The sequence below is a fragment of the Borostomias antarcticus genome (genome assembly GCF_949987555.1).
Source record: "Borostomias antarcticus genome assembly, chromosome: 18".
Lineage (NCBI taxonomy): Eukaryota > Metazoa > Chordata > Actinopteri > Stomiiformes > Stomiidae > Borostomias > Borostomias antarcticus.
Genome location: NC_140251.1, coordinates 5,575,397 through 5,590,837, shown reverse-complemented (window position 1 = coordinate 5,590,837; position 15,441 = coordinate 5,575,397). Strand labels below are relative to the sequence as shown.

At 48.6% G+C, this 15,441-nt stretch overlaps 1 protein-coding gene across 1 annotated transcript in view; it reads right to left on the bottom strand.

Annotated features, from left to right (window-relative positions):
* Positions 1–13,960, bottom strand: part of cd82b (CD82 molecule b) — a 21,095-nt gene extending 7,135 nt beyond the window's left edge. Inside the window, exons 1-5 of the mRNA XM_084452870.1 lie at positions 13,891–13,960; positions 8,665–8,737; positions 7,276–7,348; positions 2,121–2,245; positions 200–274 (exon numbers count right to left, since the gene is read on the bottom strand). Of these exons, the coding sequence (XP_084308996.1) occupies positions 200–274; positions 2,121–2,245; positions 7,276–7,348; positions 8,665–8,727 (336 nt within the window). The 5' untranslated portion in view covers positions 8,728–8,737; positions 13,891–13,960. The remainder of the gene's footprint in view (positions 1–199; positions 275–2,120; positions 2,246–7,275; positions 7,349–8,664; positions 8,738–13,890) is intronic.
* Positions 13,961–15,441: the final 1,481 nt, after the last annotated feature.

The window sequence follows — 15,441 nt, the reverse complement described above, 5'->3', positions numbered from 1 at the left end:
CATGAGGTTGTGAGGTCATAAGGGACAGGCACAGCTGTGGCATGTGGGAGTGGGGGATTCCCAGTATGTCCCAGCTGGGGAGGGGGGGGGGGCAGATATGAAGAAAGGGGGAGGTAGTGTGTGTGTGTGTGTGTGTGTGTGTGTGTGTGTGTGTGTGTGTGCGTGCGTGTGTGCACATGTGTGTGAGAACAAGACTCACCAGGTCCCTCTGGAAGTAGATAAGCACGCCGGCTGTCACCTGGGCGATGAGGATCAGCATGAGGCAGGTGAAGTACTGCGGACGGAGACAGAGGGCATTATGGGAGCTCAGAACCAAACCCGGCGGTCATGAGAGTCGACTGTGGAATTACATGGTCATGTTATTGACACGTTATTGAACTGTGGTGTCACAGGGTCATGTTAGTGACATGTTATTGAGCTGTGACGCCACATGGTGACGTTATTGACATGTTATTGGACTGTGGTGTTACATGTTCATGTTATTGACATGTTATTGAAATGTGGTGTCACATGGTCATGTTATGGACATGTTATTGAGCTGTGGCCTAACATGGTCAGGTTATTGACATGTTATTGATCTGGCGCGTTACATCGGGCTGTCCCCGACTCTGAATTTTGTGAGTCGAATCAGGTTCGCCTATTCAAACCAGAGATTTGACGATTCGTTCCTCCTTTTTTCCACCATATGTCTAACGTTAGGCTGAGGGGAGACCGCGAGAGTTGGGAGAGCTGTCAAAATAGCTCAAATTCGAAGGCAGCACAATATAAGACGCCTGTTTTTCTTGCAAAACATGAATCATCTAGCCCACATTGTCCATCTACTTCAGATGCCCCCATGTTTTTATGCAGTGTTTTGCGAAAGAGTGCGCGAAAAGGCTCATGCGGGCAGCAGTCAACAAGGAAATGTTTTGGCTGTCACTGAAGCATTTTTGGACGTTAGAGCTCAATCTGTCTATGGGAAAAAAAAAAGTTTTTCCGCAGATACTGTATCTTAGTTAATACAAAAAGATTGATCTAGGAAAGCAGTTTTGTGTTGTGATATTCCGTTTTGGAAATGCACATGCTGGCGCACAGTAGGCTATAGGCGCACAGCGGCAGGCCTTCTTCCCTCCGCTTTATCAGTCTCCTTTTACTGGACAACAAATGGCTACAGTAATAGCCTAGGTCTAAAATGATTCTATATAAATCACAAGGCAGGTGAGTTGCATCTCCCACCACCACATCTTGACAGTGGAGCAAAAAAACGACTGCTCGACTTCAAGAATCTCAGCCGACTTAATGGTCTCTGACTGATGATTCCTGCCCTAGTCACGCTATTGACATGTTGAAATGTGGCGTTACATGGTCATGTTGACATGTTATTGAGCTGTGGCGTTACATGGTCATGTTACTGCCTATTCTGGAAAAGGTATACAAAAACAGGGCCTGGATCCATATCAAAGTAATCTGCCTTTGAAAATCCGCCTCAAACACAATCTGCTTTGTGACCTGAGAATCATTGGAGGTTCTTCTCCACCAGTGGGGGTGTAGTACGTCCCTCCCTGGCCCCAGTAGAGGGGGGCAGCCCACGCGGAGGGACTGACAGCTGGTCACTGTCTTCAGGGTAAGTGGTACTGTAAGTGTGTCACCACAGTTCAGCGACGCACCCGTTAACCCCCGAGCAGGTTTAATCCTATAGAGGTCACCACTTTGCTCAACACACCCCTAAATCTCACTGGCTTACCCCCCCACCATCAGTAAATCTGCTGGCCTGGGGGATACACACTGCAAGTAGAAAACCCAGGATGGTGCAGCCTATAACAATCCTCCACAGGCTTACGCCTACTTATAATGCTGCTTTAGTGTAGCAGTGTAGGTGTGTTTTTATTGTGCCGGTGCATGTATTACACCTGAGACGCTAGGTTTAGCATGCTAGCATAGCGTGTTAGCTTTATGTTTAGCATGCTAGCATAGCGTGTTAGCTTTATGTTTAGCATGCTAGCATAGCGTGTTAGCTTTGGGCTTAGCGTGCTAGTGTAGCATGTTAGCTTTGGGTTTAGCATGCTAGTGTAGCGTGTTAGCTTGAGGTTTAGTGTGCTAGCCCATTTACACGGCTGTGTGTGTACCGTAGTGTGACTCACCAGGCCCAGCAGACAGCGGATCTCGTAGATGGCTCCCAGGCAGCCCAGGAAGCCCATGACCATGGAGAGAGAGCCCACACCTATCAGGATGTAGGAGGCCACCTTCAGGGTGTTAGATGACTCCTCTGTAGAGGAAACACACACACACACACACACACACACACACACACACACACACACACACACACACACACACACACACACAGGAAAGAGGTGAACACTTCTCATATATGATATGATATCCTCACTTCACATATATGATATGATATGATTTTGATTTATTCTTGCATGATCCAGCATGCACACAATCACACAACAGTTAGGCCTGCGTAATGAGTCCTGTAATGTAACCAGGATTCTGGCTTAATCACATGGTGCATAATGTTTGCACAATCCCTGTACCCGTTTGTATCATAAAACCACAGTGCTCGGGAGAACCAACGGAGAGAGAGCATTGCATAAGACTTGGCCTAGCGCTGCCTACAGACACAGCAGCATACGGCAAGCTGAGATTGTATGCGGGCCCGCTGGCAAGCTAGACCTAGCCTACAGCCTTCCTTCCGTTCGCAGAACTACCAGAACATTCTAGTGCTCCTCTCCTCCTCCGCAGCTCCAGGCTGACAGCCCACCAGGGAGAGCTGGAGCCAGGCAAAGGGCTGGGAGGGAGATGGAGGGACCATCTTGGATGACGGTCACTGGTATGTAGGACAGGGGTAAAGCCAGGATGAGGATAGGAAACGGGGGAGCACTGCTGCTCAGCCATTTTGTGTCTGTGTGTGTGTGTGTCTGTGTGTTATCTCTCCTGGAGGAGCTCCAGCTAGAGGCCCAGGGTCTGTCAGTGATGAAGCCTGGCTCCAGGCTCTGTGATGCGGGTCCAACTCGCCGCCCGAGAGCCTCGCGAACGGAACCAGCACATTCTCTCACATTACAGTTGCACAACCCTGACCCATCCACTCTGAGTATAACAGTCACATAATACTCTTCACAAAATGCCTCCCATATAAAACACAAGGTCAGCCCAAAGGATTGGCTCATTGTAGCTGTAGTTAGATTTACTGCATATTTCTGTGTCATATTTATCTATTGCTTCTCACAACTCGGAGGTTAAACACTCTTTCAGATATCTCACACACACACACACACACACACACACACACACACACACACACACACACACACACACACACACGTGATGATTCAGAGTCTTTATATAGCCCGGAGACTCGTCCATCGCCGGGCCGGTGGTTGGAGGGTAATTGAAAGCTCTCCCGGGGTAAGTACAGAGGAGCGCCCGTATAGACGGCCGTATGCGGCTGTAGGGGTAGCACTTACGAGAGCAGAAACACACCGATCCAGGCTAAATCAGGCCCCGTCTCCAGGATGATACCCACCCCCTCCAGAGATCACTGGCGCCCAGGCCGGGTCGCTCTGCGAAGCCGCTCGGACTTGACGGAGAGAGACGACACGGAACGATGTTGTGTGCAACGCGCGCATTCAGGGAAAACCGTAACGGTAGGCGACGCGTGTTCAGAGAACATACTGCACAGTAAGCGATGCGTGTTCAGCGCCACATTGCTCTCTTCTGAAGCTGAAGATCGACTTCAGCTGCTACTGGGGAGACCAGATGAGGACGTCTCCTGGTCATGCTCAAAACTGAGTCTTATACCACCACCGTTCGCATTTCCCGTCCTACATGCGGCCTTCTTCTCCAAAAGACGGGTGTTTGAAAGCAGTTACTGTTCTCAGCCTGCGTCTGCCAAGTGAATCCTCGCTGCAGGGCCAGGAGAAACACACACAAGCACACACACGCACACACACACACACACACACACACACGTCTATGTTGTGCTAGCAGCAGCATCTGCGACGAGTTCCCTCAGGGGTGAGGCTACAACACAGCTTTCCCCTCAGATCTGCAGCATCTGTTTGCCTGGTTACTGCACTGCTAGAGTCACTGACTCGTAAAGATGCAGGTTTCCACATCGAGTTCGCTCTCCACTGGAAATTCCAAAATGGTTCCTCTGGCGGCTTTGACGGAAATTTCCATTGAAAGAGAGCAGAGTCCCAGTGCCCTCTAACACTGCGTCTCAGGAGGAGCCAAGCCTCTCTGTATAAACAAATCCAGGGGTGCGCATTTAGTCTGTGTACAGTGGGACCAAATGAATGCCTCTAATGGAACACAGCTTTGAACTGTAAACATAGACCCATATGTCAATCTAAAGCTGGAATTAAAGCTGTGCCCGGGTTATGATTATGACATATCATTTGCAAGGTCCCTGCTAAGTTTCGATGGAAGTCTGCACTGAAAATAGTTTTGTATGAAGGGAACTTGGTATACGGTAAACGTAGGATAGAGACTGAAGTGAAACTTCACACATACACGCACGCGCGCGCGCGCACACACACACACACACACACACACACACACACACACACACATTGGGCCTTGGTACTCAGTGCACCTCCACAGATCTCCTTCAGCACGGCCTTCTCTTGTTTAAACATCAGGCGGTCTGTGTTTTGGCGAGCGCAGAGTTGATAAACCCAATGTGTCCCATTAGCGTGGTAGAACATTAACAGTGTGGCACTGACAGAGAGAAGGTTCTGTCCTAACTGGAGCACAGTGGACAAAAATGAAAACATTGCAAGATCCCCATATAATAGATGTGGGGGGCAGCTGCAAAATGCTCTATTAATACAAACAGGCTATACATAATTTATATAATCTAACTATTAATATAACCATGAACAATGGACACTGAAAACACAAAGAGATCCTGTTTTCACTGAGACTACAGAGCAGCCTCTGAGGGGGACCTAGAGAGTCAATAAACAAAGTGGTCCGCTGCTGCACTATGGTGGTGCAGTTCTCTCCAGGCTGCCTGGTGGTGTACTGGTCTGTACTGGGATAGATGGTGTACTGGTCTATACTGGGATAGATGGTGTACTGGTCTGCACTGGGGTAGGTGGTGTACTGGTCTGCACTGGGGTAGATGGTGTACTGGTCTATACTGGGATAGATGGTGTACTGGTCTGCACTGGGGTAGATGGTGTACTGGTTTATACTGGGATAGATGGTGTACTGGTCTATACTGGGGTAGGTGGTGTACTGGTCTGTACTGGGGTAGGTGGTGTACTGGTCTGTACTGGGGTAGGTGGAGCTGGTGGTATACTGGTCTGTACTGGGGTAGGTGGAGCTGGTGGTATACTGGTCTGTACTGGGGTAGGTGGTGTACTGGGATGGAGCAGTGCTGGAGAAGGAGGGCTGTGGTCCCCACGGAGGGGAGGGGGGGGGGGGGCATATCCTCAGGGTATCAGCCCAGCAGGATCTCAGCTATCTCTGGAGGAGGAACAGCTGGATTACAAAAACAATGGTCCTCCCTGCGCGGAGGACAGAAAAACGCGGTGTCCTGCGCCGTGGTCGAGCCGGCCGGGCGCCCCACTAAAGATAAGCGAGCTCTGCTCCGCGGTGGTGACCTTGGAGCTGGTCCAGATGGCGGACGACTGAGCCTCACCCTCCTCCTCTGACGAGATGTGCCCCTGGGCCAGGGAAAGACCAGGCCCCAGTGTTTGTGGACCGGGAAACGCGGCCAGCTCTGGTCAGTCTACTGTCAAACTCCAGCTTTTTCACAGCTCATTATTCAAGCCTGCGTGGACGTGCAGTCTAAATATAGACTCCTCCCGCGTCACGCCGCCCGGCCTCGGGGGGGGTGGGGTAGGGGGGGGGGTGTAGGGGGGTAGCATCACAGTTCCAGAAATTCGAATTCCCTCCCAGGGGCCAACTACTAATTCCAACCTGTAAACTTGAATTAAGAGGAAAATGATATACTATCCAAGCACAGTAAATCTCCAGGAGTAGTATGGGAGGGGGGACGTTGCATTTGACTCAACCCGTATTAGGTTGCCAGATACAAATGGTGAACAGCTAAACTGCAGCTCAAATGCAGCTCTCTCGCTAAAGCTCCGTCAACTGAACACACGCCGGATGAGAACACACTGAAAGCATTCATAGTGAATCAGGGAGATTTATGGTAGTTTCCATCTCTCTGGGCGTCCGGGGTGAGACTGGGCCCGGCGCATCTGATGGCTTCTGCAGGGTCCTGGGTGGCTATGAGGAAGCTGTAGAGCTACACCAGCAGGGGGCAGAGTTGGCGGAGATCTACGTTTCACACTCGCGCACGTTTCACACTCGTCTCTTCCTCCTAAGACTTGCGGTTCGGAAACCGGAAGTAGAAATAGGGCTGTGCAATAAAATCAACACAGCAATACATCGCAATCTTTTTTTCCGATTTTCCACGGTACAGTATTGATACAGTAACAGTTTTTTTTGCACAAGGAAAATAAATAGAACAATACAAGAAATAGATGAATATATGAAAAAAATGAAGGATAATTCAGTCATATATACATCATTCGTGTTTAAAAAATTTTAGGCCCAATCCCAACACTCCCCCTTAGCCCAAGCCCCTAGCTTTGGAGTGCCCTAGATTGGGTAGTACCCCTTCAGAACGGAGCCACAAGAGGTGTATTGCAATACTGTATGTTTTGTATCGTATCACAATGTATCGTGATGCGTATGGTATCGTGAGGTCCTTGCCAGTACCCAGCCCTGGTCTTAAAGGTGCAGTAGGACACCGAGTGAAGGAAGCTTCTGTTCTTTGACGTACTACTGTACTCGAGAGACCCTGTCCCCTCTCTCTCTCTCCCTCTCCCTCTCTCGGTGTGTGTGTCCAACCACAGAGCCGGCGTTCTAGTGTGTGAGGAAGCCATGCGTTTTCCGGGGGGGGGGGGTGGGGGGAGGGGGAGGCCTGCCTGTTTGGTTTGCAGCTCACGTCCCTAGTCTGGTCGTATTCCTCTCTGTCCCGTGGGTCCGTGGGAACGAGGTCAGTCAGATGAAATCCACGTAAGCCGGGCGATGGCGGGGGGATTTGACCAGAACCCTCTCCGCTGATCTCTAGCACAGCTCCCGCTCGCCACTGAGCTGTTGTGCTGACAGACCCCGGCGCTGAGTGCTGAGTGCTAAACATGTGATTATCGCCGTAGGACACGGCATGTCTGTGTGTGTGTGTGTGTGTGTGAGTATACAGTACAGTGCACACACATACAGTACACATATACACACCCATATATATATACATATATATATGTCACTTACGTAGAATAGCGATGAAGCTCTGATTGTCAAGTAGAACCCAGAGTCCGAAGCCCATGATCAACGCTCCGAAGACCTACGGAGAACACAGGCAGTTTAGGAAGGTGGATTTTTACTAGAAGTCTCCCTGCATACCAGGGCTGTGAGATAAAACATGGAAAACATTTGGTGGCGTGCGCGGCCAAGTGAAGATAAGAGTGTGTGGCTCCCCTTGTCTCCTGCATCTGGGACTGATCAGATCTTCTCTCCCTCTCTTTCACTCTCTCTCTCTCTTTCTCTCTCTCTTTCACTCTCTTTCTCTCTCTCTCTCTCTCTCTCTCTTTCACTCTCTCTCTCTTTCTCTCTCTCTCTCTCTTTCTTTCTCTCCTTTCTTTGGATGGGGACCAGGAGACCTCCTCCGCTGGCCTCGACCTGCACCAGAGATCCCCCGGGCCAGGGGGCTCGTAAAAGCAGAGCGGGGGAGCAGCTCTGGAGGGGGAACCGGGGGTCCGGACCAGGACATGGGGGGCCTGGAGGCTGGAGGCGACTTAGCGGGACGCGGCAGGGGGAGGAGAGTCACCGCCACCGCTGCGCTAACGAGGCTGTAAAGAGCAGGACGGGGGCAGAATTGACGAGGGGGCTTGTTTGAAGGGTGGGGGGGGTGGTGATGATGATGATGATGGCGGGGGGGGGGGGGAGGGGTGGTTCACCCAAAAGATGAGAGGGTCTGTTGACTCACCACCTTCCTCTGAAACCCACCCCCCCCCCCCCCACCCGGGAGTAATTAGAGCCTTGATTGGGAGCTCATTTTACAGAGACGTCTCACCTCCCTCCAGCCCTCATTAGCTCCGCATGAACTGGCACTGTGCGTCCCGCCATTTCCTCCTGCTGACGCCATTAAGGCCGGACTAGGACGGTTCACATTAAAGGACCCTAACCCAGACATCAAAGGACCCCAACCCTAACTCTAACCCAGACCCTAGCCATTAAAACCAGGCTAGGGTTCACATCAAAAAGACTACAGGACTGAGTTTTACTAGGATGGTCTGCGGTCTGGATGTCATCAGGGAAGGTTTGAGGGAGAAAGGTGCTGTCGAATCGCTTGAGGAGCTGTTAAGAGTCTGCGTACGTCGAAGTCTAAAGTGACACTGAGTGTTGGAGAGGCTGCTGGTTAGAGGACGCAAAGCCTCTGCTGTCAGCAGGTATAAGATTTACCTATGTACACTCCCTTATCTAAGAGGTATTTGAATATGAATACGTATTCAAATAATAGCTGACAGGTACCTCACATGCAAACGAACAGCAATCATAACATTACACACATGACTGTCATCAGACAGGAAGAGTGAGTGAAGCTACAGTACACTAGGTACTGTACGTGCATGCATGCATGTGTGTGGGTTTGACACTTACGAAGAAGAGCAGGTTGAACAGGAACAGGAAGTACTTGGTGGCTGTGATGCATCCTGTCGCCATGGTGACGATTCTGGAACAGAGGGAGATGTGATTAAGTCAGCTGGACTAGCGTAGTACATCAAAACATAAAAAGAGCTGTGTCAACATATAAAAGAGCACATACTGTAAAGAGATTTCAACAACCCCTGGCAGACAGAGAGAGGCAGAGCGAGAGAGAGATAATAACAACCGCACACACAGCAAGGGATCCTGATAAAAACAGGGCTTTGATCTAAGCAAACATAATTCATTCTCGACAGCAGAATACAGGCCCCTTCTCTTGACATATCCCCTACTAGGTCCTCCAGTCCCATAAATATCCCCTACTAGGTCCTCCAGTCCCATAAATATCCCCTAGGCCTCTTCCACAGTCATCATCATCACTTTTAGATGAACACAACAGCCTGTTCCTCTACCCTCCGGGGCTCTGCTTACCCACAGGCCGGCAGGCGGCCTGGTTCCCAATCCCTGGTCTACGTCAGTTACCAGAAGCAGCAGGAAGTAAAGACTGAAGAGACTTTTCTGGACCTGACAAACAAGAGAAGCCCTCTGGAGACAGACTGGGAGAGAGACCACCTCAAAGACAGGCTGGGAGAGAGACCACCTCAAAGACAGGCTGGGAGAGAGACCACCTCAAAGACAGGCTGGGAGAGAGACCCCTTCGAAGACAGGCTGGGAGAGAGACCACCTCAAAGACAGGCTGGGAGAGAGACCCCTTCGAAGACAGGCTGGGAGAGAGACCACCTCAAAGAAAGACAGACGGGGATAGACCACATCAAAGAGACAGACGGGGAGAGAGACCACCTCAAAGACAGGCTGGGAGAGAGACCACCTCAGAGACAGACTGGTAGAGAGACCACCTCAAAGAAAGACAGACTGGTAGAGAGACCACCTCAAAGAGACAGACGGGGAGAGAGACCACCTCAAAGACAGGCTGGGAGAGAGACCACCTCAGAGACAGGCTGGGAGAGAGACCACCTCAGAGACAGGCTGGGAGAGAGACCACCTCAAAGAAAGACTGGGAGAGAGACCACCTCAAAGACAGGCTGGGAGAGAGACCACCTCAAAGACAGGCTGGGAGAGAGACCGCCTCAAAGACAGGCTGGGAGAGAGACCACCTCAAAGACAGGCTGGGAGAGAGACCACCTCAAAGACAGGCTGGGAGAGAGACCACCTCAGAGACAGACGGGGAGAGAGACCACCTCAAAGACAGGCTGGGAGAAAGACCACCTCAAAGAGAGACAGACTGGTAGAGAGACTTCCTCAAAGAAAGACAGACGGGGAGTCACGATGTCTGTACGGTGGAGGCCATGATGACACAGCATGTGGTAAAGCCTGTTATCGTCATGGCGTGCAGAGCGTACTACTCTTTTGAGGTATTTACTGCAACTACACACAGCAGCGGAACCAATGGGTTTAACCGCCATGTTTATGGAGTATTTTGCTACTCTTGTACTTTGGCTTCAGCACAAGATTATGCTCTTAGTCACTTGTTTAGAGGGGTGATGCACTTGTGGGTTCTGGTGAGTAGCAGTACACTGACTACCTAAATGCCATTATTGTAAGTCGCTTTGGATAAAAGTGTCTGCTAAATGCCTGTAATGTACCGTAATGTAAAAATGTAATGAGTATCTCTGGCATACAGTATGAAGGGTGCTAAGCGTGAGGCCTATAGGTCTCGGCGACGGCCAAACTTGCCGACAAGAACAGCAACAGCTGTCAGAGAGCTGTGGCAAGACAACCTCCTCCTTACGCAACAGCTCACTCATCCATCTGGGTGCGGATGTCAGATGTGTTTCCTGTGTGTGTATTGTGTGTGTGTAGTGTGTGTGTGTGTGTGTAATGTAGTGTGTGTTTGTGTGTGTGTGTGGTGTGTGTGTGTGTGTGCGCGTCATCCTGAAGTATGTCTGAGAGACACCTGCATAGTCTACTCTCACCAACAGCATTCGCCAAGGTCGAAAACGTTCAGTCTCTGCTATCTGCCTCAGCAAACCAAAGCTAACACTGTCCAGTTTCTTTTCCGAAAAGCACTGAAAATACAACCAGCCATTGTGGTTATTTGCCGAGTCTGAAAATATCTCATCGAGGAGGACAACTCCCCTTGTATCGTATGACCGGCGCCCGCCACACGCCACAGGCTACCCTCTCCAAGCCTTTCATCTGCGTCACACCTAGCCCACCAACTCTGATACAGCTAGCCTAAACAAGATTTGGTTAGAGTCTGTGTAGCAGCAATGCTTGTGTGTAGGCCTATAATGTGTGTGTGTGCGCGCGCGCGTGCGTGTGGTGTAAGCAAGCACACATCCTAAATACTCTGTAAGCGTCGTTTCCCAGTGAAGTGCAGAAGTGGCCACCTACACAGATAGTTAGCGGTTCGTGGGCTTTGTCCATGAAGCTGAATATAACAGATGATTTGCACAGTGCGACTGTGACATCGGTGTTTGGTCTGTTGTGGTTCAGCTCAGTGGTCGAGCGGAGCAGGCAGAGCAAGCTGAATCACAGAGGTTGGCCAGCTAAACATTGTACACAGACCACAGGAGTGCAGCCAGACAGTAAAGAGATAGGCTACTGTAGACCTATCTGGCTTATAGGAAAACAAAAAACAAAGAAAGAAGGTGCGTAGAAAACTGGAACAGGAACTACAGTAGAAGACACAGACTTGCAGTGAAGGTTGGCTTATTAGAGATTGGCGATCCAAATCATTCCTTGAAACCACTAGGATCCTAATAATCATGACAAGGAGATGCAGACTAAATATGTTAGTACTGTATATTCAATATGTTAATATATTTGACTAACTATGTCGTCCACTGAACAAGCAAGGAAAGTTTCCATGGGAGCTACACTTTACATCAGCATCCATCAATGATTTTGTGGTTCAGGAGAGCTTCCATAAGAGTTGTCCCACTGCTCTGGGCTTCCCACACCCAGCACTGACCCAGTACCCCCCCCCCCCCCCCCCCACGTACAATACCCACCCAGTTTGCTCTACAGACCCGGCCCAAACCCTCACCATCTCCTCCCTTCAACATGACAGAGCCAGAGCTGCAAGGTACGATACAGGCTTCATACCAGCAGTGTGTAGTGTCAGCTTACAAGTCTCTCACACACACACACACACACACACACACACACACACACACACACACACACACACACACACACACACACACACACACCAGTCATGCTATGGATAACGTACTGGATTTGCATGAAACTCAAACAGACAACTACACACACACACACACACACAAAAACTCACAAAATAACTGTTTACTGTTTAACTACATGTAAATGACTGTTTATTATCCGATTATTGAACCTGTAGTCAGTATTCAACTGAATAACACAGAACAAGTAGCCGAGCCAAAAGGGTTTGCAATATCAGCCCTTGAAATTAGCCCACACAAAGCTTAATCCTTAAAGAAGATTGCATTAGTTTATCTCAACGGAGTCTGCACTAGGGATTTAAGGTTTTGTTTGCGTTCAGTTTGTTGACTGGAATGACTTTATTCCCGATGCAGTGATGAAGTGTCTTACTGTGCCTGCATGCTTCCGCTCTGACCCCCCCCCCCCCCCCCAAGCAAATCAAATTTTAAAGAGCAGAGGAAGGCCATAATATGCTACAACCAGACTGTGAGGACCACCGACAGACAGACAGACAGACAGATAGAGCCTATTCCTGGAAGGGGGGGTCTACAGACTGTGGGTACTTGACGTGCCTTTAACTTGACAACGACCCCTCCTCTTATGAGTCACATAACTGATTGGAAGAGGGCGCATGACTCAAATCCTACCAATATGGACACTGAGAGAACTGTGAAAGTAGAAGCCAGTGGAAATCCCTAAGTGTTCTTATCTGAGGAGGGAATTCCCCACTGATTCCAAACTCAGCAGAGCCCTTTGAGACAGAGCTATACTGAAATAGAAAGTGTTCATCTAATGTCTTTCACTTTTTATATCTACAATAACAGGCAAGGAATTCTGGGCACAGGGAAAACGAAATGCTCCAGAAAGACACACAACGGTACTTGACACACACACACACACACACACACACACACACACACACACACACACACACGCGTAATAGTGAATGGCTATAGGAACTCAGAGAAAACAAGCGAGTCACCCATGCAGAAACCAAAACTGTAGATTTATAGCATGTCTCGGTTTTCATCCCCCAAAGCGCTCGACGTAAAAAAAAAAGTAAAAAAAAAACAACAACTTTCGGCACGGGGTGAGTTTCACACTGTAATCCAATGTATGAAATCTGTGTTTGTCTACCCAGCCTCATGCTGCAGTAGCACTCAGTTATGAGGATTATGAGGGCAGTATGTGAGTGCTGTAGCATGTGTGAGTACCTCTGTGTGTCAATAATGATCCCACAGTGAATCGATCCCAATGCCAGGATCGCTGCCAAGCTCTCTGGGCCAAAAAGCAGCATCCACCTCCCTCACACGCAGAAATGTGACCCACTTTGTCTACGACGCACGACTGTGAAAACATAAGCCTTTAATGCCAAGATGAAGATAACAGCAACAACGTAGCTAGATACAGTAGGTAACATAGCTTATCTTAATGAAAATGGTGGTCATGAAATCAAGAGTGGTGTAGTCTTGGGATGCTGTGTTGACCAGGTTGACATTGACCATGGGACTTAAATAATTATTTAGGAGTTCACATCACCCTTTTAAAGTGACAAAGCTACTACAGTGAAACAAAGTGACAGAGTACTGTGCAGCACATTGACTTCTATCATCACAAAAACTAGCCAACCTTAAAAAGTAAAACTTATAACTAGTTAGCTAACGTTGTTAGCCAGACTAGCTAAAGCACAAGATCCTGCCGAGGTCGGGTCAGTCAAACCCGCCAGGCTGAAGGCAAGTAGAGTTAACTCTGTCCGGTACTACCGAAGCTCAACTCAAATCTCTGACTGGTTCAGTTAGCCCACTAGCTATGAGATGTGTTAGGCTAAGTTATGCTCTGGAAAGTTTTTCTCTTCATATGGCAGGATGCCAAAGTGTAAGGTTAACGTTACTTGGGCGAACACTCAATAGTCGAGTTTGCTACCGATACGAGGTTTCTTAAATGCTATTTCCAAAGCGGCTAGCACGGAACCTTTCCGCTCAACACGTAGCTATAATAACGAGTATAGCTTCCCATAAGAAAGAACATACTTACATGTTTGTACGAAATAGGGAACCGTTAGCTGAGGTGGGGGGTCTGTCTCCTGCCTGTCCGGTCGTGTGAGTGTGTGTGACTGTGTGTGTGTGTGTGTGAGAGATGATGGGAGGGAGACTCGACTCAGAGCAGAGCCCCACCTCGCGGTAGACATGGGTTACTTCATTAACCCTCTCCTGTCTGAAAAGATCACACAGACACGCACGATGCTTGGGTTTTTAGATCAAGGGAGATTATTTTCTTTGGACCCAACCAGCCCCCCCCCCCCCCCCCCCAAAGGGAGGTTCCATCCGCATCACTTTCTCATAAACATCAGCCTAAAAGAAAATTCAAGGGGAGAATCATTTTATTATCTGACATATACTATAGCTATTTATATTTATACAGACTGAATGTACATACTGAATATATATATATATAATTCTATCCTATACCGCACATTCTATCCTATAGCATGATATGGATTACTTTATTCAATGCCCATTGTTGCGAAGTAGCCTAGAATGTTTTTCCGTGATTAAATGAAGAAGCCAGGATTCATATGAACTATAACTACATGTGAAAAAGTATGAGGAGAATGCAAAGTGGGACATGGGGAGCTTTAACCTTGTAATACTGCCACACAACCCCTCAACCCTCAATCCACACATACGTTTCCTGTGTAAAACAGATGTCCTTTTCACCCTGAATTTCAGCCTTACTCCAGGCAATGCAGAGAAGACAGAGAGAGAGGAGGGGGGCTGCCACATTGGAAGGCTGTTTTAAACAAATGGCCATGTGATATTCAGGCCTGATATAATGACTCCACACAGCTTCCATAATCCTTTAATTGATGTGTGTAATACGGAGATGTTCCTGTCCAGCCACGTTCATGTGGATAATAGTCACACAACACACATAAACAAGGGGTATGATTGCATAACATCTTCTCCAGTCACTATCTGTACAGACATGTCAAGGTAAAAGAAACCAGGCTGACTGTTTTGTTTTGGAGCACTTCACACTTTGTTGATATCAAATCAGCCCATGGTTTTGGTTCAGGTTCCGCTGCCACTACCACCACATTTACATGTCCTACCTGCAATAGGATGTGTGGGTCCATGATGGGGCTATTCAGCCACCAAAGAAGTCACTGATAGAAGTGGATGTCATCATCGGATTCGATGGACAACCATAAGAAAGTGTGTCATTATTATGCTCTGCAGTGATGTGTGTGTGTGTGTGTGTGTGTGGTTATTAATGTCACACTACTCTGCCCCTACATGGGCATCGAGGCTGGCACGGTTTCAGGCTGTGCTCCAGTTTCTGGCACAAGGCTCCAGGTACATAGGAAGGAACACATTTTAGGACATACAGTATTACTCGCTGCACTACAAAATCAGCCAAACAATAGTACAATGAAAATGTTGAGGAAATAAACACCTTTACATCACTTGAGGAGTCTTTCAGAATGAAAAAATTGTATATTCTTTATTTCAAACTAAACAATATGGGGTCCATAACGATAAATATATTTTAAGGTACAATATAGTAGTCTACAGTATGTACAAA